The 23,574-nt window shown below is 44.6% G+C and overlaps 2 protein-coding genes across 10 annotated transcripts in view; one reads left to right on the top strand and one right to left on the bottom strand.

The window, feature by feature from the left end:
• Window positions 1-23,574, top strand: part of NR1D2 (nuclear receptor subfamily 1 group D member 2) — a 138,593-nt gene that overhangs the window by 104,073 nt on the left and 10,946 nt on the right. The window lies entirely within an intron of this gene.
• The window catches only part of THRB (thyroid hormone receptor beta), a 437,396-nt gene continuing 425,031 nt past the window's right edge, over window positions 11,210-23,574 (bottom strand). For 8 of the 9 annotated variants that reach the window (XM_027530213.1, XM_027530212.1, XM_027530210.1 and 5 more), the window contains 2 exons: window positions 20,100-20,358; window positions 15,727-16,006 (listed from right to left, as the gene is read on the bottom strand). In XM_027530213.1, coding sequence (XP_027386014.1) covers window positions 15,765-16,006; window positions 20,100-20,358 — 501 coding nt within the window. In that variant the 3' untranslated portion in view covers window positions 15,727-15,764. Of the gene's footprint in view, window positions 16,007-20,099; window positions 20,359-23,574 lie in introns of all 9 variants that reach the window. The other variant, XM_027530209.1, reaches the window with a different exon arrangement.

Here is a 23,574-nt window from a genome sequence, read left to right as displayed (position 1 = left end):
AGACCACTTCAGCATGACCTGAGGAGCTGTCAGAAATGCAGGATCTCACTACCCATCCCAGACCTGCAGAATCAGGAACCCCGGGGGCGGGCTCCATAAATCTGTACATCAGCAGGCACTCTGGGTAATTCCAACCCTGCTAATACTGGAGAATAACTCCATCATGGTGTCACGTCCTGGGCGGGGCGGCTGGTCTGCACTGCCCTCAGTCCACAGGGGGCAGCTGAGGCCTCCAGTGCCCCTCTGGTGGTCCACACGGGTCCAGCAGGGTCCTCATTCCACACTGCAAGCTCTTTGCAGTCAGTCTCTGTCTCTCTCTCGGCTGAGTTCTGCGAGGTCCTTAGATGCGCTCTGACCATGATGGTTCTATTTTATCGGGTTATGGGAAATTTTGTGGCTGCATTATCTAAACACGGGCTACCTTGTGGCTGGCCTCTCTCAGCCTCACAAAATTATCCTGCCACATCTTTGCTACTTTGAGGCTTGGGGAACTTGTCCATACGTGTCTGTTTCTCTTAAAGGTCTTGACTTCACTGTCTTCATTCAAGAATGGGAGGCCAAGTCCTCTCTGCTCTGATTGCCCCAAACTTAACTGCAGTTTCTGTTCTTACTTTGGACTCCTTGATGGGACAGGTGCAGGATTTCTCAGGACCCATAGGAGTCTGAACGCATTTCACGTCATGTCTTCCCTCAGCAATTAAGGGAATGTTCTTTAGGCTCAGGCAAGAAAGCCTGCCGAGTTTTAGATGTCCCTCACTCACCGCACAAGCCATCCATCATCAGGGAAGAATAAAGGCACCTTGGGGGAAGATTGCAAATACTATCTTCACTCCCTTTATTGACAAAGCAACCATGTTGCTTTTAATAATCAATGGAAAAATGGAACTATGACTGATGTATCTTCTTTTAAGAACTTTACCTGTTTATGTGCCAAATGCCTCTCTAATGCTTCTCGATGCCCCGAATCTGGGAAGCCTGGACTCTGTCCTCGATTGTGGTGACTCAGGTTGCCCACTGCTTTGGTGTCCTTGACCACTGCCAAGCCCTTCATGAGCGAGTGAGCCGTGATGCTGTGGGTTTGGTGGTGACTGCATCACTCACATAGTAAGTCTGCTTTTTTGGTCCTAATTATGTTGCAACAACTAAAGTTATTATCTGACATCAGAGGTGTTACAAATATGAAGGCAAACGAATGACTAAAACCTAGTATTTGGTTTTGAGATGATCTGGATGATCCAGACTAGCTTTAGGGGAAATTTTTAAATTACTTATGAAACCAGAAATTAAAACTTTTTTTAAATAAAAATTTTGTCTTCTTCTGAGACTATGTGCTTAGCTGCCCCAGGGATCCTTGGGTTCAAGTTGAGAATAAACTTTCTTTGAAAGTCTGGGGTCATTGTTGTTCAGTTGCTCAGCTGTGTCTGACTCTTAGCAACCCCATGGGCTGTAGCCCGCCAGGCTCCCCTGTCCTTCACTGTCTCCTGGAGCTTGCTCAGACTCATGTCCACCGAGTCAGTGACCAGTGGACTTATACTGATGTGCCGCAGACACCAGGCTTTTGGGATCATGTTGGGATCATGGTGCTGCTTGCCCGTGCCCCCCGCCCCACTTTCCTCTGTCCCTGTGAGATGTATTTGTGCATGCTTTCAGGGAGAGAGTGTGGTCTTATTTCTGGAGAGAAAAAAGCCAGCACTTGGATGTGAAATGAAGGAATTCCTGGGAAAGATGAGGCTGATTGCAATGGAAACGTTTTAGTGACAAACTCCTTGTCACCCATCCTTATAAACATGTGACTCGTGATCTCCATTTGGAGGAAAAATGTCGTGCCAGCACATTTTTAGTCTTGCTTGTAACCCGCAGTGATTTGGAGTGCTCAGAGTCTAGTCGTGCCTGCTTTTGACAGACATTCAGAGTAAGGCATCTTCCTGGCTCTGAATCTCCCAAGGCGGCAGGCAGAAGAAGCCGAGCGCCAACCACAGGACTTCAGGACAGTCCAGACCTCTCTCCTGACTGTCCACCGTGCTCCTTTCATTCCCTGGGTACTTTCCACAGGGGATGATCATGGCTTTTGCTAACACTGATTGGACTAAGAAATGGTTTTCTGAGAAGTGGGAGGGGGATCAACTCCTTGCAAAGTATTTTTTCAAACTTCTGTTCTTCTCTGGTCTCTGAATTGCCAGAGAAGCCTCTCAAGTTGTCTGCTGGCCACGATTTTTGGCCACGTCATTACTCAAGCCAAGCTGTTTAAGACTAATTTTGATCAAAATAAATTTGTGCCTGGGCAGACAACCAGTGTGCAGAGTCCCAGCCAGAGACAATGAAATCAAGACTCATCTTATGGAGATGCTTAATAACTACTGTGGGATTCAGCTCATCCTGATGAGCGACCGGCAACACGATGTTCCCAGTGTGCAAGGCGATCCTAGGATTTATTTGCTGTCTTTCTTCTCACTTTAGAGTTGCTCTTTGGTTCTGGCACATGATTCCCTCTGCTGATGGTTTCAGATCAGCCTGTCTGATTCATGGCTGCACAGAGGAGGTTTTCTCCGGAGCTAGTCAGATAATTGTTGAAAAAGAAAACGTGGAGAGACAGATGGTAGACTTTATTTTACTGGCTCATCTGCTTTTGCAGGGGATGATTATATATTCAAAGTAAGTGGCACCAGAAGTCGAATCTATCTAAGGTTCATCTCACGTGTTTCCTTTCGGAGAACCTAAAATATGGCTTCAGGGACAGCTTAAACCTCAGCAAGTGCAGGGAGCCGGCCCCCTAGGACATGGTCACGATGTGGCCTGAGGCTGAAGCTGAGGTCTGAGGGGTCACTGGCTTTGACCTTCTGGTCTCTGTGCTGCCTCACCTTCAGATGAGAGTGTAGTTTTGGCTTGAACTCCTTGAGTGATGGAATCTTCTCTACTTCCACTTTTGACAGTTCAACTGTGACATCATTCTGTCTTCTTCTGGGGTGATATTAACTTCCGAATGACTTCCATCCATTCATTCTAGCTGTGCTCTTCGGCAGCAACACGGAACTAGTTGGTTTTCTGTTTCACCGAGGGTGTCTCAGATGCGAGTCTCAGGTCTTCTGCAGAGTAAGTGTTCCCGCTTCCTTGGATCATTCCCCATTTGAAATGGATTGGGTCCTGGTTCACGAGCCCTCCAAATCAGAGGAACTCAAAAGGGATGGAAATTGTTTGGCGCAAATTTGCTTAATCTCCTTATGTAGCACAACAAACAGAGTATTCAATTCCAGACTCATAAAAATGAGAGAGGTGTGTGAACCTGGTTTTAAAGGAGAGAGCTGGGGTGGTGGGCTCAGCAGGCTCCTCTCAGGCTTCCCGTTCCCATCCTAGGAGGCTCCCCGCAGGCCAGGCCTGTCTCTCTGAAGACTGCTGCCTCCTGTTGAGGAGCCGTAGGGGCTCTACTGGGGCCCTTTAAATAAAGTCGCCCCTCCCATTCATCACTCCAGCTTGGCTTATGAATGCATAGGTTTCTAGATCAGAGTTTTCCAGAACTTGGATGGAGATTAGGGACTCCTTAGAGACAGACTTGCTTTGGGGATTTGGGGTGGCTGGATGGACAGACCTATTTAACCAGAGCCTTGCCTCTCTTTTTTTTTTTTTTTTTTTTTAGTTTCACATTAGATGTCGTTCATTGGAAAATAGGCTTGGCAGCTGGAAGATGATTTAACACCAAGGACTTGACCCCTTTCTCTCCTTTCTTTCCCTAGTCACCTCTAGACTATCTCTGCTTTCACTTCTGGGTTCTGAAGCTCTAAGCTGTGTGCCTCACCAAGATTCATCATTTAATGCCCATCATCACATGGGAAATACCATAATAGGAGTGACTCAGGGAAGAGATAATTAAAACCTGGCAGTTTCGGGATGGGGAGGGGGACCCTTAGGTAGGACTTGAGATTAGCATCCACTTTGTTTCATGGTGGTTAAAATCGTCAGTCTGCCATGACCCTTCTCCTGCTTTCTTTCTTTTTCTCTCTTCGTCTCGTCCACGTAGACACTCAGTCTAATGTTCTTGGTATAAGTAAATATGGTGTCCCCTTGCATGTGTCTGTAGTTTATATCCGTGCTATGGTGCTGTCTCATTTCGTGAGTGTCTCTGTATGCAGGTCTGGTTCAGTGCTTCTGATGCTTCGGGGATGTCTTTGGTAGGAAGCCCTCCGCCCAGTATCCTCCTCTTCCCTAGCCTGAACTGCAGAATCTGGGATGCTCAGATGACCATACCTCTAGACACATGTGAGAGTTCAGGGTGTGCTCCCAGGGGTGGAATTACATGTAGAGTCATTGGCTATAGGAAAATGGAATGGGCCAGTTGACACTCTCAGCGGGGTAACACTTGGTATTTCTATTTACCTAATTAGTGGCTATAAAGTGGTGTTGATTTTCCTATTTCTGATGGCTAGTAAGTTAGGGGATCTCTATATACTTGTTAACCATTTGGGCTTCTCTTTCTATAAATGTTCTATTTTTCTATTGTATTTCGTGTTTCTTTTTTTTTTTCTTATTGATTTGGAAAACCCGCATGTTTATTCTTGATACTAATCTCATGACATTTCAGACATTGCCAATATTGTAAAAATTTTCTCTCTGATGCTATCTGGGTTTGCTGGCTACTATTGGCTTGAAGGCTTTCGTTGTCTTCCTTTACTTGCAGGTTAGAGTGAAAGTTGGGTAGAAGAGGCTCTTATTGCTTTCCTGTGGAAAATTCCACAAGGGCCTTCCGTTTAGTGACTTATCCTCATGTCTGTGTGCAGTTTTAACTAAATGTATTGTCCAGATGTCAGGTAGAGGTGTGTCTTCAGAGCTAGGTGAAATTGCATTGAAAATTCTTCTTTCAAGTGTTTGAAACCAGGTAAAGGAGCTCCCATGAGTTCTGGGATAATGTTTTATCATGAAGCCCTTTGCCCTGGGCTTCTGTTCTTCCATAGCAAGATGGTAACTGAAGACCCTTTTTATCTGTTTCTGTGAGGCATTCACTTGTGCCATGTATTTGCCGATTTTATCTAATCATTTGCCACATGATCATCTGAAGTTCTATTTGAAGTTCAGGGAGTTGTCATATGATGACATCATGAAACTTAAGTGTTTCCCTGTGTCCTCTCTGTAGCCTCTCTGCTTCCACTGCTGAAAATTCTCCTCTCATTTTGCACAGCACTTTGGCTCTCTCCAAATTTAACAACTCACTCAGGCCCCCAAATGCTTAGCAAAACAAAATGTCCTCTTGTTGACTGACACCTCTAGAAGTCAGCTGAGTTATAAATAGGTCCCACCAAGACCAACAGCCTCAAGGGATTAGATCTGATAGAGAGAGTGCCTGAAGAACTTTGGACAGAGGTTCATGACATTGTACAGGAGGCAGTGAATAAGACCATCCCCAAGAAAAAGAAATGCAAAAAGGCAAAATGGTTGTCTGAGGAGGCCTTACAAATAGCTGAGAAAAGAAGAGAAGTGAGAGGCAAAAGAGAAAAGGAAAGATATATCCATCTGAATGCAGAATTCCAAAGAATAGCAAGGAGAGATAAAAAAGCCTTTCTCAGTGGTCAATGCAAAGAAATTGAGGAAAACAATAGAATGGGAAAGACTGAAGATCTCTTCAACAAAATTAGAGATACCAAGGGAACATTTCATGCAAAGATGGGCTCGATAAAGGACAGAAATGGTATGGATCCAACAGAAGCAGAAGATATGGCAAGAAGAGGTGGCAAGAATACACAGAAGAACTGTACAAAAAAAATCTTCACGACCCAGATAACCACAATGGTGTGGTCACTCAGCTAGAGCCAGACATCCTGGAATGTGAAGTCAAGTGGCCTTAGGAAGCATAACTACAAACAAAGCTAGTGAAGGTGATGGAATTCCAGTTGAGCTATTCCAAATCCTAAAAGATGGTGCTGTTAAAGTGCTGTACTCAATATGCCACCAAATTTGGAAAACTCAGCAGTGGCCACAGGACTGGAAAAGATCAGTTTTCATTCTAGTCCCAAAGAAAGGCGATGCCAAAGAATGCTCAAACTACCACACAAATGCACTCATCTCACACACTAGTAAAGTAATTCTCAAAATTCTTTAAGTCAGGCTTCAGCAATATGTGAACCGAGAACTTCCAGATGTTTAAGCTGGATTTAGAAAAGGCAGAAGAACCAGGGATCAAATTGCCAAAATCCGCTGGGTCACAGAAAAAGCAAGAGAAGTCTAGAAAAACATCTGCTTCGTTGACTATGCTAAATTAAAGCCTTTGACTATGTGGATCACAACAAACTGTGGAAAATTCTGAAAGAGATGGGAATACCAGACCACCTTACCTGCCTCCTGTGAAACCTGTATGCAGGTCAGGAAGCAACAGTTAAAACTGGACATGGAACAACAGACTGTTTCCAAATTGGGAAAGGAGTACATCAAGGCTGTATACTGTCACCCTGCTTATTTAACTTACATGCAGAGTACATCATGAGAAACGCTGGCCTGGAAGAAGCATAAGCTGGAATCAACATTGCAGGGAGAAATATCAATAAGCTCAGATATGCAGATGACACCACCCTTATGGCAGAAAATGAAGAAGAACTGAAGAGCCGCTTGATGAAGGTGAAAGAGGAGAGTGAAAAAACTGGCTTAAAACTCAACATTCAAAAAACTAAGATCATGGCATCCAGTCTCATCACTACCTTGCAAATAGATGGTGAAACAATGGAAATAGTGACAGACTTTATTTTTTTGGGACTCCAAAATCACTGCAGATGGTGACTGCAGCCATGAAATTAAAAGACACTTGCTCCTTGGAAGAAAAGCTATGAGCAATAGACATTATATTAAAAAGCAGAGACATTACTTTGCCAACAAAGGTCCATCTAGTCAAAGCTATGGTGTTTCCGGTAGTCATGTATGGATGTGAGTTGGACCATAAAGAAAGCTGAGCACCAAAGAACTGATGCTTTTGAACTGTGGTGTTGGAGAAGACTGTTGAGAGTCCCTGGACTGCAAGGAGATCAAACCGGTCAATCCTGAAGGAAATAATTCCCGAATACTCATTGGAGGGACTGATGTTGAAGCTGAAACTCCAATACTTTGGCCACCTTGTGTGAAGAACTGATTCATTTGAAAAGATCCTGATGCTGGGAAAGATTGAAGGCAGGAGGAAAAGGGGATGACAGAGGATGAGATGGTTCGATGGCATCACCCACTCAATGGACATGAGTTTGCGCAAGCTCTGGGAGTTAGTGAAGGACAGGGAAAGTGGAGGTACTGCAGTCCATGGGCTCAAAAGTGTTGGACACAACTGAGCAACTGAAGTGAACTGAAAAGAAATTACTCTTCAGTGTTGCAACACCAATGATGATTTTGCAGTAGACACAACCTAATGAGACCATGGCCAGTCTTCAGAGGGCATGTGTTTTTTTCGGGTAGAGCAGAGGAGCCTCTTGGGAAGGGGAATGGAAAACATTTCCAGAGCAGGGTTTCCTTTGCTCTTTTGTCATCAACTAAGTCCATGATGGTCTTATTGGGGCAAGTTGTAAGAATGACGTGGCTCTTGGGGCCCTGTGTGCTCTGACACTTGTCAACTGCAGGATGTTGGAGGAGTTGCTTAGTCACGCTGAGCCTCCATTTCCCTGTTGTCAGATGAGGGTGTGAACACCTACCTTTTGGGTTTATTTGGAGGATTAACAGTAATATAGAGGGTCTGGTACGACTCCTGCTTTTGATTAGGTTTCCTTACCTGGTGGGCTGTTGCTGTATACTCCGTGCAGCAGTGGAAAACTCTGGAAGGCAGCACCAACACCCAGCCCACCCTCTGGGATGACTGCTGGGCTTCTGGAGTGGAGAGTAAATGACAAGTGCTATTTTTGTCAGTGCTGGAGAAAATGAAGATGAATTTCCTGAAATGTGCAATTGGATTTTCATTAGCAGCTCATGTATGAATGAATGATCCTTGGTTTGGGGTTCTTCGTCTTTTGAAATAATTCATTGTTACAAAGATTTTATTTGGCTTTGACTTTGAATAATGGAAAGAAATCCTAAAAGCTCTCTTCAAGGCTAATGATACCCCTACAGAAAATTCTAAAATCCTTAAAATTCAAATAAACTTTCATATCTACAACAAAAAGACTAAAGCATCTTTCTAGGATTCATAGTAAAATTGAGGGGTGTGTTTAATGTCTATATATCTGTTGGGATTTAAGGGCATAAGGATTTTCAAATTTGCTAACTTGAAGATGCTCTACTCTGTATGCATCTCCCTCTCTCGTTGAAATTAGTACCAAAAAAGTCAAAGATGATTATCCTAAAAAAGAAGAGTGTTCATTGTAAATCATCTGACTCCACTTTTCATATGTATTGATTCTAAAAATGTTTGCACCAAAGTGAAGTTTTGTACAGAAAAAAATACCAAATTTCTATTGACTTCTACAAAATTTTTAGCCAGATATTTATATGGAAAAAAATTTGGCCTTGAAATGAGTCGCCTGTAAGAAAAGCTAATATTGTATAATTAAATCAATAGTCTGCTTAGTTTTTTTCAGCTATGCTATGTAACTGTAGATAAGTGGACAATTTGCATGACAAGTTTATATGAAATTAAGAACCCCTACATGTCCAAAGGCTTCTCAGCTGGTGCAGTGGTAAAGAATCTGCTTGCCAATGCAGAAGACACAGGTTTGGTCTCTGAGTTGGGAAGACCCCCTGGAGAAGGAAATGGCAACCCCTCTCCTCCCCGTCCCCCTCAGTATTCTTGCCTGGGAAATCCCATGGACAGAGGAGTCTGGTGAGCTACAGTCCATGGGGTCCCAAAAGAGTTGGACATGACTTAGTGACTAAACAACAGCACATTCAAAGTCACGGTACAGTGAAACACAGGTTTGTTTGTGGAACTTTGTCATTCTCTTTGGAACTTGGCCAATCAGTGGAACTTGTTGGCTGGAGGATCCCCTGTATCAGACCATTGCTGACCCTCTAAGTCCTGTTTACCTGCCCAGGGCCCAGGGCCATTTGTTTCACCTCACCTGCCGCCTGGTCTGTCACCCAGTCTAGATGGACTGTGCCCAGCTGTGGTGAGTGGAGAGAACTTTCTCCATTTGGGAGGTTGCTTTTGCTCCTGGAGCATGAGGCACCACTGGAGCTGCTCCGTGGCCAGGCATGTCCAGCCGAGCAGAGGGGAGTTCAGTCCTTTGAACAGAGAGTGGGAGATGACAGCAGGCAGGTAACTGATTCCCTCAGGCCCATGGGAGCCGTCTGGGGAGGCAGCGATCTGCCTGGCCCCTTAGAAGATGGTCTTGCATGACTGAGTAGTCAGTTGCACTCAGGGTGGCCAGCTCTTGTGTTTAGTCTCTTTCCTTCCTTAATTTCCCCTCCATTACCGCTTCCTTTGGAGCTGTTATCTCTAATAAAACTGTGGCAAATAAACTGCTTTCTGGGGAACCAAGGCTAAGACAACTTGCTTCTCGTTTTGAGATAGCATTCAGGCAATACCATTTTACTGGTAGAGACTTCATTTCTGACCTCCCTTTATGCTATGTAAATGGAGTCTGTCTTTGAGAAGTATAACGTAAAACATTTATCACTTACAGATCCTTAGATATCTGGAAAACTCTCCATTTCAGTAGTTCTACTGAGTTTTGCTTCAGTTTGAACAACATTTAATGTGTCAGAATTTGTGTACATGAACTCAATGACAATTCCACTTATTTACAGAGCTACCATGCCTGAGTACCTAAATAGGAAACCAGGATGAACTGTCATCTCAAGAAGGGAAAGCAAACCAACTTTGGCCTTTGGCTTCTCTTCATTTTAGATTATTATCAATAGAACTGTGCGGGTTTGTGCCATGACAGCAGCTCCATTACTCAGGTCAAGCTGTTAGCTACTACATCAGTTTTGCATCAGCTTTGCCTGTATAATGGGCTTAAGAATAGTACCTAGCTGGAATGTATGTGTAAACAATTCTCCAAAAGAGAATGAATAAATTTCTTGGGGGGGAGGAAATATGTTCATTAGGGTAGAGTTGAGAAGGTATGTAATGTAGAAAAGAGACAGATATAAAATTTATGCACAGTCCTTTGAACAGAGAGTGGGGAGACTCTCAGAATGGTACTCTGAACTGATCTAGTCTGGGGAAATGATAAATGCTAGCCACATCTTGGCCTCTTTCATGAGCTAGGTAGGATATCATCAAATACTTTCATTGGAGTGTTTATCTGGCTCATGTCCTGGCCGAATGGTGTTGAGCTTCCTCTCTGTTCAGGAGACTTGTCGCTGTACCAAAAATGGATGTGCTTTCAGACTTAATGATTGGTGTGGACATTTCTTCTTTTTTTTTACTTGCTCACTGTTCCTCCCATTTCTTATAGTAGCAAGACAGACTTTTCTTTGGGGAACCATTCCTAACTCAACTCTGTCTAGTTTAGATGGGGCTGGTTGTCCTTCTTTTCCTCCATCCAGTTCCAGGATTTCAGAGGATTCAGCTAATTAGCATATCTGTGCTCCTCAGCCACACGACTGGCTCAGGAATGGGCACATGACTCCATCTGGACCAATGAGGAGTAGGTTCAGGATTTTTACTGGAACTGTTGGGGAAAAGAAACTCTCTTCCCACTGGTTTGGAGCTAGAAGACTCATCCTGGAGCTACTGGTGGCCATCATAGGACAAAAGACTATGTGAACATGAAGTCCATGTGAAGGGAATTTGTACAGACAGAAATCTGCCCAGAGAGATGAAAAAAGGCACACCCTGAGGTACTGAGTACCCAGATCCAGCCACACCTGAAGCCATGGCACTCTTGAATTTTTCAGATATTATGGACAATAAATTCCCATTAGGCTTTTTTTTTTTTTTTTTGCCACCCATCACAGCATGAGTCCTAACATGTGAGCCATATATTGATACCTGGTATTAGTATAATTTCATTAATATTAATAATGTTCTTGGACATTTTGAGATAAAAAGATGAATGCAGTCTTTTAGCTGCAAAAACTTCCCTCTTCCCTCCTCACCCCATCTCTGTGGCCCCTTCCAAAGCGAGTACCTCCCTATCCCCCCCTCATGCCCTCCTCTCAAGAAAACTTGCTTATTTTAGTAGATGTTTATGAAACAAATGTCATTACATCTCTGTTTTCCTTCTTTTGGAAGCAGCAAGATGAGACAAGCAGGTAACCCTGTGCCTAAGTAGAAAATAATAATATTTAAAGAAAGAGGCAGAAAAGTATATCTGTTATAAGCTTTTCTTTTTTGTTTCTTTTTTAGAATTGTAGCTTATCAGTTTATCTATGCCTGCTATAGTCATAATTACAATTTAATATCTGCATACAAAAGCTATGTAAAAATCCATTTTTCCCAAATATACAAATTTTCTTTTTGGATAGTTTAAAACATTTTGATCACAGATTTCAATAGAATTTTAGGCTGAAAAAAATATTACCAATCTAGCAATATCACTTAACACCATTTGCAAAACACAAATCTTCCGATGACTGTAAATCTTTCCCTGTTCTGTTGTCCTTTTCTGATTCTCAGGGCATGAAAACATCATGGGGGAATAAAGGTGTTTTCTCCAAAGAAAGCTTTCATAACTAATTTGGCTCTAAAATCAAATGAAAAATGCCAAATAGGAAGAACCAAAAGAGGGGAGTGGCATAATGTCTGCTCGTTCATGCCCTGCTAGCGTCTGTGTCAGCAAGTTGCCTGTCTCCTAAGGGTCTTCTTCTGTCGTGCGTTGTGCTCTGGAACGTCCTGTCTGCATCCTGAGGAGGACAGATTTATATCTGATTGTCTTGTGCATAAGGTGGGTCAGCTTTAACTGTGCAACAGAAAGCCACAAACAGCATTTTACCTGCACGATATTGCTCCTGAAGGCGGCATTAATGAATGTAGAAACACGCTAGAAATGCACACATTTTGCATTTGCAAACATTTGTACAGCACAGTACAAATTCTGTGATAAGGCCAAACCTTTTTTCCCCTAGTCTGTTTTTGTGTCTGTGTGTGTGTGTGTGTTTAAAGTTTTTTTTTTTTTTTTAAAGATTAAAGTGTTTCAATTGTAAAAAATACACACCGGGCAAATCCTTACCTGGATAATAAATATCTACATCACAGTACAATAAAATTTCTCCTCTATAAAATTTAAATACGGATTATAGTCTATCGCTATCAAAAGAAACACTATGCTAATATTTCCTTATTATTAAAATAACAGGAAAAATGACGAGCTTATTTTGGAACCTGACGCGGTAGCCATCGGAAAGGGCAAAGGGATTCAAACGTCTGTTAAGCACTCTCCTTCTGAAGAGGAATGGTGGCCTGGTGGTGATTCATCTCAACTCAGTTTGTGAAAAAGGTTTAGCCTTACAAATGCTGGCTACGTTTCAAAAACCATAAGACCAGTTTCATATTTTATGACTCATGCAGCCAAAGGTCAACATGACACGAACGGGTTAGAGTTCCGTAGAATAAGAATGTATCACGGACAGTGACATGCTTCGAGGGCGTCTGCAGTTCACGGAGGCTGCGTCCGCAGGGGCCGAGCGCGGAGGCGCGGGGCGGGCGCGCCGGCCATGCTGTGGGCGGAAGAGGCGGCTCTCGGGCTGAGGCAGCAACACGGCGCGGGTATCCTTGAGGACCGAGGCTCACGGACGAGGAAAGCTCAGAGGCGGCACGTGGTGTTTGGAGCAGAATCATAAAGAAGAAAAGATCTTTACTTTTTTCACTATTTCTACCAACACGGCACATCTAATTGAAGAGTGAAGTACACTTGAGGGCTACACACACACGCACACGCACACGCACACGCACACTGGACACCACTCACCCCCCAAATATAAGTGATTTATAAATAGATATCCCAGTTGTAGGGCGTGTTCTCCTCTTCTGGGACGTCTGCCCACTGGGCAAGGTTTCAGGCAGTCCACATTTGATTTGAAAGTCTGGACGACGTAAGAAAAATGTAAAAAAAAAAAAAAAAAAATCCAGAGCAAGTCCCTTCTAATCGAGTTTTATGGGATGGAGTCTTGAGATGCAGTAAGTACCTCAGTCAATTACAGAAGGAATGAGTCACCTTGACCACCGGGGTTGTGAGTCCTTCAGTCTTGACAGCCTTTCCTTCAACCGGAAGTCCTCGAGGCTTAGTCTACTCAGCAGGAAGTAGTCAGCCTTCGGCAAGATTTTGAGATCTGCAGTTTGCCTGCTTAAGGCTACCATGTAAGAGGCCAAGGATCAAACACACATTTAGTCGGGGCTGGCTGGGTTGCTGTAGATCTGCTGAACCATTTGGCCAGTGGTCAATCATGTCAATTTCTAAGGCGTTCCCATGCGGCTTTAGATCAGGCTCTGCACTTGCACTGAATCTGGGGCTGTCTGATGCCCTGGGGAATCTCAACACGTTGAGGAGACTTTCCTGGGGAGCCTACTGCCTGAGGAGTCTGTGAGATTCCAGGACCTGCCTGCTCGCCTTCCCTTCCAAAGGAAAACCTGCCCCACCCGGAAAAGCTTCTCAGAGTTACCCTGGAGCAGAGAAGGTGATTAAACGCTTTGTTTCAAAGAGCAGTTATCCAAAGAGAGTCAACAGAGGAAGCTGAGATGGTAACAAAGTGAGGACCAGAGGAAACTGGCTAGAGGCTACCTGGAGAAAACAAAACCAAAAAACTGTCTGTAGGACACGGAAGCCTGGCGTGCTGCAGTCCATGGGGGTCGCAGAGAGTCCGACAGGACTGAGCGACTGAACTGAACTGAGGGAAGTCAAAGCAGGTAATCTGCCCATGAACTTCATGTTGATAATTTTATTCTCTTCACCTATTTCCTTTCTCTGGGTAGTAAGTTCTAGTGCACCGCTCTTGGTTTCTTTCCCTGGAAGCCTGTGTAATTGCTTTAGCACATCAAACACGTAATTTTTCTCCTGGATTATTTCTGGTCACTCTCAGGATTTTTAATGCACTCCTCTCCTTCTCCCAAATCTACCCTGCCTTTCTCTAAATAACTGATATGTCGTATATCAACTTTCTATTTTGAATCAACACCAAATATATTTTCCTTAGCTGTCAGGAGAGTCATCATTTCTAATAAAGTTAGAAATTAGAATGTGAAAGAAACCATCAAAAGAACTTGATTCCCTCACCCCCTAAAATTAGTACAGTGTTAAGGACAGGAAGGATTTTTGAGTTCATGACTCAAGGTCACAAATCTACCACTCGAGAGCACAAACTAGAACTCAGGCACCCCAACTTCTGGGCCAGTTAAAAAAGAATGAATCTACATGGTTTTTAGGCAAGTTTCACTGATATGGCTTATTTTCCCAAACACTTCCAGGATAAGGCAGTACAAGGCAGGCAGAGAAATAGTTTATGTCTACCATGACAGTGAAGAGTGGGATACATTCAGTTTCATGGGTATATTCTGTGCCCGTCTTCTGACATTGAAGCAACCAGGGGCATCATATGCTTTCTGGGCACACAGTACTCCAGTGTCGGTCACTGGGGAGGTGGGCTGGGCAGGGAAGGTGAGTGAGGGTTTGTGTGCGTGGTCTGCAGCTGTTTTCTGCTGAGTATCTGTCAGGGCGATGCTATCAGAAGGACAGAGAGAGTCAGTGGCTGGAGCAGGCTTTGTTTGGTGGTAGTCAAGCCTCAGAGCCAGAGGGAAAGGAGATTAGGAAACACTTGTGAGTAGAGCAAAGAGCCCGAGGATCCAAGAGCAGAAGGGGGGAACCTCAGCATCAGGGCGTGAGGAGGCTCTGAGGCCCTGCATTTCCTTCAACATAGAATGTGACATCACTAGTCTCTCCCCAGAACAAGACTCAAACATTTCAGCTTGTTACCGCTCCTTGACTGGAAGGTCAATCCACAGGGAAATCTGTTGTCGGCTCAGCAGAGATGGAATCAGGTTGAATGACTTGAGGACTTTGAGAGTTGAAGGGTCTGATGTCACTGAACAGTGACATCACTCTGTAAGTAGGTTTGATTTTTGTGGGAGTTTCCTTTGAGCAGTAAGAAGCCTTCTTGCTATGAAGTGACACTATGAATTTTTGGAAACCACTGAGTCACTGATATCTGTGAAGATTTTGAATTTCTTTGGGCTCACTTAAGGAAATTGTTTTCCTTGTTGGCCTCAATCAGTCAAACACCTGCACATCTTTGAGTCACACCCTTGTATAACTCAAATTAAATCACAGGATTATGAAAATTACAGTGAAAGGACAGCTAATTTGGGGGAAACACATATCCTTATACATTCCAGGTTAGGCTGCTAGGAGAGAACAGAGTGCTGAAAACAGTATGTTCTTGAATAGATAACAATTTGTTCAGAACTTTCTCTAGGAAGCTGAAAGCCACATCTCATCAAAGGCTGTCTCTGCTGTGCTAATTCGAGCCCTGCAAAAACCAGGATTGGATCAAGATGACCACATTGTCTTGGTTTTAAGTCTTCTTTAGTTTCCTGCTGTGCCATTTTGCTTGCTCGAGTCACTGACCAGGGACAGATGGGAGCTGGTGACGGCTTGGTGCTGGTGAATTAATGATTGTCCCCACCTCACCTCCACAACTGTAAAACCTCCAAAGCATATTCACATCAAAGGACTGGAGAACAAAATGCAATAGTTAGCAAGTACCCGCATTCGAGGGGCAATTTCATCCATGTCTATGCCAAGGACTACCTCCCTTTACCCCAAAACAATCCCTCCCAACACAAAGAAATAAAGGAACAAACAAAAAAGAGCTAGGCAATGGAATGAAATGACACCCAGTAGTGCTGTTGGAATTATGAGAATGAGTCAGTCGGTCTAATCCTCAAACACTTCCAAGAACAACGGGGGAAAGAGTTCCGTGGGGCATTCCACCTTCATGTGCAGGAAGCGGCTGGCATGGCAGGCTCCGATCATCCGCAGGTCTGTCACCTTCATCAGGAGTTTTGGCCAAAAGTGAGTCACGTGGTGTTTTCGGTAATTGATATAGTGTTCAAAGGCCAGCAGGAAACTATCTTGGTATTTTTCTATTCTCTCAACGCAGGCAAGCCCTGGGCGATCTGAGGGAGAAGAAAGAAGGATGTTAATTTGCAGGCAGAAATGAGAAGGCTTGCCTGGTCCACTTCAAGTCCTTTAGTGTGAAGTGGGTCAATCTGGGGACTTTTGACTCCTAGGAATGGGCACGGATGCAGTATGAACTCTGGGGCATCAGGGACCAAGATGCCAGCGAGTGGAGTAACTTACATGAAGGGTGTCAAGGCTTTGTTCAGATAAATGTCTCTGGCTTACACAAATCACCTCCTTGGGTGTGAAGGGTGATGCCTCCCTCCTAGGGTACAGAAGGAGAAACCTCACCTAGAGAACTGAAACACTGTGCATAATGAGGAGGGATTCTGACAAGCATGGGACTTACAGAGAAAAGAGAGATGTGAAAAGAGATTGGGAGGAAATCAGGCAGCCTGGATGCAAAGGAAGAATGTCCGATGGGAAGAGACTCTGGTGAAGACAAAGCAGCACAATATCTAATTTTAATTGTTCACTTGGCTTCGGTGAACCACTCCTTCCCTTCCCTTATTTTGATTGCTTCTGTAGAAGCCCTGTGTTGGTGGTGTCTTGGGAAGTTATAATGAAAAGGGGATGTGAACGACACTAGCATCATCCTGTGTGGAGAAGAGAAGAGTCACGGTGGGAAGATGGAGCTGGAGGAGATCATGATCATGTACAGCCCAGAAAAATCTTCCCAAATTTTGGAAAACCACTGGTCTTCCCACAATATATAGGAGACTCAAGGCAGTTTAAAAAAAACTGATAAAAGGATGTCAAGAGAAGGCCGGATGATTGGGGAACATCTAGGCTGTGAGGACTTGGGTTGCAAAAATGGATACAGAGGGACTGTATCTCAACATGGTAAAAGCTATATATGACAAGTCCACAGCTGAGAGCATACTAAGTGGTGAAAAGCTGAAGACATTTTTTAAGACAGAGAACAAGACAAGGATGCCTACTCTTGTGGCTTTTACTCAGCATAGCATTATAAGTCCTATGCAGAGCAATTAGGCAAGAAAAAGAAAGAAAAGGCATCCAAGTTGGAAAGGGAAAAGTAAAAACTGTCACTATTTGCTGATAACATTCCCAGTTGCATCAAAAAGAATAAAATACCTAGGGACTAATTCAACTAAAGACGTGAAAGACTTACACTGAAAAATAAGACGCTGATGAAGGAAACTGAGGAAAACACAGTAAGTGGAAAGATATCCCGTGCCCATGGATTGGAAGAATTAATATTGTTATAATGTTCATACTACTCAAAGCCATCTGTGGATTCAGTGCAATCCCTATCAAAGTTTCAATGGCATTTTTCACAGAACTAGAATAAACAATGATAGAGTTTGTATTTTCAGCCATAAAAGACCCTGAATAGCCAAAGGAATCTTGAGAAAAGAAAACGGGGCTGGAGGCATCACGTTCTCTGATTTAAAACTACATTACAAAGTTACAGCAACCAAAACAGTATTGTATTGGCATAAAAACAGGTATGTAGATGAATGGAAATGCAAATCAAAACAATTAGATATCACCTCACACCTGTCAGAATGGCTATCATCAAAAAGAAAAGAAGTAACAAGAAAACCCTTGAGCACTATTTTTGGGAATGTAAGTTGATACAGCCACTGTGGAAAACAGTATAGAGATTCCTTAAAAAATTAAAATAGAACTACCACATGACCCAACAATCCCACTTCTGGGTATTCATCTGAAGAAAATGAAACCACTACATCAAAAACATATCTTCACCCCCCTGTTCTCTGCAGCATTCTTATAATAGTTAAGGTATGGAAACAAGCTAAGTGTCCACTGATGGATGAATGGATAAAGAAGCTGTCACAACCCCCCCCCCCCACACACACACACTTTCTGGCATGCTGTTTAGTTACAAAGAATGAAATCTTGCCATTTGCAACAACATGGATGGACCTTGAGGGCACTATGCTAAGTGAATAAGTCAGAGAAAGATGAATACTGTATAATCTCACTTATAGGTAGAATCTCAAAAACAAACAAAATCCCAGCGACCTCATATGCATAGCAGATTGGTGGTTGACAGAGGCTGGGAGTCTGGGTGGGTGAAATGGGTGAAGGGGGTCAAAGGATACAGACTTCGAGTTATAAAACCAGTAAGTCATGCAGACGTAGTGAACAGCATAGTGACTAGCTAATAATACTGTATTACATATTTGAAAGTTGCTAAGACAGTAAATCTTAAAAGTCCTAATCACAAGAAAAAATTGTGCAGCTGTATATGGGGAGATATGTTAGCTAATACTGATGATCATTTCAAAATAATATACAAATATCCAATCATTATGTTGTACACCTGAAATTAATGCAATGTTATGTAAGTTATACCTAAAAACAAACAAACAAACAAAAAACCCACGAAATCTGTAAACCTGAATGAATTCCTCATACAACTCTGGGGAGCCCTACTACCTCCCTGCCCAGTTCTCCTGTTTGCGGCTTTGATCAAATAAATATATTCATGCTTCAAGTGTCTAGTTATTGAAATATCTGTATCAGTAAAACTCTAAATAGAGTTCTGCTTAATTTGAAAGAAACAATCAGGGTTAATGTCTCAGCCCACCATTCTGAGCTTAGACAAAATAATCCGGCTTTTGGCATCCCCCATCCAGCTCAGATTGCAATTTTTGCATTTTAATTTTGTGATTTCCTTCATAGTTGATGCTGCTGCTCTGTGGCTCGCCCCATCTTCTCTCTCTCTGAATGTGCTAGATAAATTCTCCACAGGATCGTTTAACTTTTGATCCAAACAGAAAGTCAACATATTACTCTGCACTTACTCAGTTTATTTATTTTACAGGACACTGAAGACCAGAGACACTGGAAGCTTTGCTCAGGGTCACACAGGGAGTCCTTAGATAAATTACATGTTTTATTATTATTTTTTAAGGATACGTGGGTTCCCCTGGTGGCTCAGAGGGTAAAGCGTCTGCCTGCAATGCAGAAAACCTGGGTTCGATCCCTGGGTCGGGAAGATCCCCTGGAGAAGGAAATGGCAACCCACTCCAGTACTCTTGCCTGGAAAATCCCATGGACAGAGAAGCCTGGTAGACTACTGTCTATGGGATTGCAAAGAGTTGGACACGACTGAGTGAGTGCTTGCTTGCTTGCCTTGAGAGTCCCTTGGACGACAGGAGATCAAACCAGTCCATCCTAAAGGAAATCAGTCCTGAATATTTATTGGAACCACTGATGCTGAAGCTGAAATTCCAATATTTTGGCCACCTGATGCAAAGAACTGACGCATTGGAAAAGACCCTGATGCTGGAAAAGATTGAAGGCAGGATAAGAACGGGAGAACAGAGGATGAGATGGTTGGATGGCATCACCGACTCGATGGACATGAGTTTAAGCAAGCTCCAGGAGTTGGCAATAGACAGGGTGGCCTGGCGTGCTGCAGTCCATGGGGTCGCAAGTGACTGAAATGATAGTGAAGTCTACTGGCAGGGAGCACCCCGACCTTGACCTGGCTGTCTGCTGGAGGCTGCCTCGCTTCCTCCTTCTTGGAAGCGGCTTCCTGTCCTGTGAGCAAGTCCGCTCCCAAGAGAAGCCGGAGTATCACAGAACACAAGGCCGTCACCGGGTGGACGTGGAATTCTCAGGATCCTACAAGGGCAGTCATGGGCTCCCGACAGGAGGGGACTGCACACGGCGTAGGCATCGGGAGGGCAGGACGGGGAAGGCCGCGCTAGACAGAGCCTGCCCACCACACCAGAGGCGGGTCTGGGGGACCCCACCGCTGTGGGTGCAGTGCAGAGCATGCGGACCCAGAAGAGCCTGCTGCCCCGAGGCGGGCCAGGAGTGTCTGTGGAAGGGAGCCGCTTCACCGAGCCTTGGGAGAGGAGCTCCGGGGGCTCCTGTCAAGACCTGAGGAGCCGGCAGACACCGCTTCTCAGCTCCCCGGCAGTCCGCAAAGCCCCGCCCGCCGCTGGAGGATGCCGGGACGCGATCCGACGGGGACCGGAAACCTACCGCCCGCCGCCGGAGGGCAGCGGGATGCGAACCGGAAGCCGGGGACCGGAAGCTTCCCCAGGCGCTCTGAACGTGCGCCAGGGCCGGTCTGGACACACTCACCTGAAGACATCAGCAGGACGGCCTGAAGGAGAGCGACCTCAGTGTCGTCCAGGTTAAAAGAGGACAGCGACATCCCCAGGTCGAAGATGGCGTCGGACACTACTCCGAGGCCCCCGTTTTTCAGCTGGCCGCGCGTCACCGCCATCTCCCCGTTCAGGGTCAAAGTCTCACTCTCCGGGTCGTAGCGCACGGCCGCACGGAGGGACATGATCTCCATGCAGCAGCCTTTAAGGAGGATGATCTGGTCTTCACATGGCAGCTGGAAAGAAGCAGCCCACGTCAGCACGGAGCGAGGGCACAGACGTCTGCTAGGACCCGCCTGCAGGACCCCAGGGGCAACGGGAGCAGCCCCTGCCCTGTCTGCTCGCGGCTGCAGACTCCCACAACCACTCCCCATACTCTAAGCCTGGGCTTCCCAGGGCACTCGTGGTAAAAAGTCTGCCTGCCAACACAGGAGATTTGGGTTCGATCCCTGGGTCAGGAAGATCCTTTGGAGAAGGGCATGGCAACCCAGTCCAGTATTCTTGCCTGAAGAATCCCTGTGGACAGAAGAGCCCGGCCGTCTAGTCCATGGGGTCACAGAGAGTTGGCGCAGAGTTGGACACAACTGGAGCGACTGAGCACCCACACTGTTCATCATCTTCACCAGTTTTTTTTTTTTTTTTGGCTGCACTGCATGGCATGTGGGATCTTAAGTCCCTGACCTGGGATTGAACTGGCACCCCCTGCATTGAAAGTGCAACCAACCCAGAACCCAGGTCTCCCACGCTGCAGGCAGATGCCTTACTGTCTGAGCCACCAGGGAAGCCCAAGAATACTGGAGTAGCCACCAACTGAGACCTTCCTAAATGTACCACTGTTTTGGTCTGGTAGCTCTAAGAGCCGACCCCACTGTTTAGCTGGCAACTGTGCCGCTCTGTTTTTTGAAGAAAGTTTGCTCCTTGAATCTCTTAAAAGGTAGAGGACTAGAAGGTCTGTTACAGACACATGTGACCTTTGAGGCCCAGAGATGTCACAACTTTGCTCAGAGTCACCCAGTGGATCAGAGGCAGAGGTGAGCCCAGAATCCGGACCTCCTGGCTCCTAGGGTTATTATGTTCTCAGAGTCTCCAGCATCAGAATTACTGCACACACTGGATCTCTTTGTCAGTGTTGTAATCTCATTTTAAACTCATTTGGGTGTCCTGTTAAGATTTGTGATAACGTGATAACATTATTGTCACCCTGCTTATTTAACTTAGATGCAGAGTACATCATGCGAAATGCCAGACTGGATGAAGCACAAGCTGGAATCAAGATTGCTGGGAGAAATATCAATAACCTCAGATATGCAGATAATACCACCCTCATGGCAGAAAGCAAAGAAGAACTAAAGAGCCTCTTGATGAAAGTGAAAGAAGAGAGTGAAAAAGTTGGCTTAAAACTCAGCTTTCAGAAAACTAAGATCACGGCATCCAGCCCCATCACTTCATGGCAAATAGATGGGGAAACAATGGAAACAGTGACAGACTATTTTTTGGGGCTCCCAAATCACTGCAGATGGTGACTGCAGCCATGCAATTAAAAGATGCTTGCTCCTTGGAAGAAAAGCTATGAGCAACCTAGACATTATATTAAAAAGCAGAGACGTTACTTTGTCGACAAAGGTCCATATAGTCAAAGCTATGTTTTTTTCCAGTAGTCATGTATGGATGTGAGAGTTGGACCATAAAGAAAGCTGAGCACCGAAGAATTGATGCTGTGGACTGTGGTGTTGGAGAAGACTCTTGAGAGTCCCTTGGACTGCCAGGAGATCAAACCAGTCCATCTTAAAGGAAATCAGTCCTGAATATTCATTGGAAGGACTGATGCTGAAGCTGAAACTCCAATACTTTGGCCACCTGATGTGAAGAACTAACTCATTTGAAAAGACCCTGATGCTGGGAAACATTGAAGGCAGGAGGAGAAGGGGATGGCAGAGGATGAGATGGTTGGATGGCATCACAGACTCGATGGACATGAGTTTGGGCAAGCTCCACAGAGTTGGTGATGGACAGGGAAGCCTGGCATGCTGCAGTCCATGGGGTCACAAAGATTTGGACACAACTGAGCAACTGAACTGAACTGATAACATTAATAATAAACTTAAAAACTCTGTGAAGAGAAATACCAAAAAATTAGAGTTTGATTTTTTGGAGGGGGAGAATGTTTAATTAAATGCCATTATCAAAGGAGGTTGAAACACTATTAATTAATGGGTGTTTTTGATGAATTGGGCTAAGATTGACATGCATCACCTTGTTTAATGTTTGCAACGATGCAGTGAGGTAAATATTCTAATTCCAATTTTATTGACAGGTGTGGAAATCCAGGCTCTGAGAGGTTGAGAGACATGCTAGGGGGTCCCTGAGTGGGTGAGGTGAGAGTTGGAAGCCAGCTCTGGAGAGCTCCCTCTCTGAAGGGATTTGGGTGTAAGCTTCCGTAAAGAATGAATATGAAATGACACATAGTTTCTCTCTTTATTAAAGCAGGTTCCAATTCTATTTTGAGAAATGATCTTGGCAACACAACTACTTCAGTTCAGGTGACTACATATGACAAAGCAGTATTTGGAATTACCTTTAAAATACAGAGTATTTCATATATATATATATATATATATATATATTTTTTTTTTTTTTACTAACTCAGCCTACCTGCCTTACTGTTTAATTTCAAATTGCTCTGCTTTTTCTCTATAATAAAAGGCATTTTGTGTTTGGTTCTGGAATCCATTCATGTGAATTCTCCCCTCTACTCATTAAGCAAAATGACTATGATTTGCTTTTATTTAGTTTCTGATTTGTACTCCTCAATTACATCTTGGATTCCTGGGCTCAGGGCCTGGTGGGGAACAGGAGACAGGAACTTGGCTGGCGCCTCCACAGGCAATCGGAAAGCTGGCTGGAGTGGGTGAGCGCTGGCTTCACTGCCTAGGGCAGAGGTCCTGTCTGCAGCCCGCTCACCGACACCTACGGCTTGATGAACGCACATTGCAGCCCCGCCTCTGAGGGTCTGTATGTGCCCAAGTTCCCAGGTGATGCCCCTGCACCTGGTTCAGAGACCCGCTCTTGAGAACCATGGACATAGAGTGGCAAAGAGAAATGACTAGTCTGATAAAACCATTGATTTTAGTTGTTTTTAGAGTATATAGACTTGGGCAGGCCCCATCTTTATAGCCAAGTCTGATGATAGATGAAGTAGAAGTTTTCTCTTGAAAAGTTCCTATTTGTGAGTTCACATGTAAGTAAAAGCAGAGTAAAGATTTGTCAAGGGTCTCCAGTGGTTTAAAAACTAGGCCAGATGCCTGTTCTTTAAAGAGGGGTTTACAGTGAGCTTTGTTTCCACATGTGGGCAGACAGTCTCTAAGTCACCCAAGAACCCTCCACTGTGGGGAGGTCCCAGGGGGCCCGCCCGGGGGAGAGGTGGGGGCGCCCACAGACTGGCAGGAGTGCCC

The sequence above is a fragment of the Bos indicus x Bos taurus genome, chromosome 27 (genome assembly GCF_003369695.1).
Source record: "Bos indicus x Bos taurus breed Angus x Brahman F1 hybrid chromosome 27, Bos_hybrid_MaternalHap_v2.0, whole genome shotgun sequence".
NCBI lineage: Eukaryota > Metazoa > Chordata > Mammalia > Artiodactyla > Bovidae > Bos > Bos indicus x Bos taurus.
This window is presented reverse-complemented; position numbering and strand designations above follow the sequence as displayed.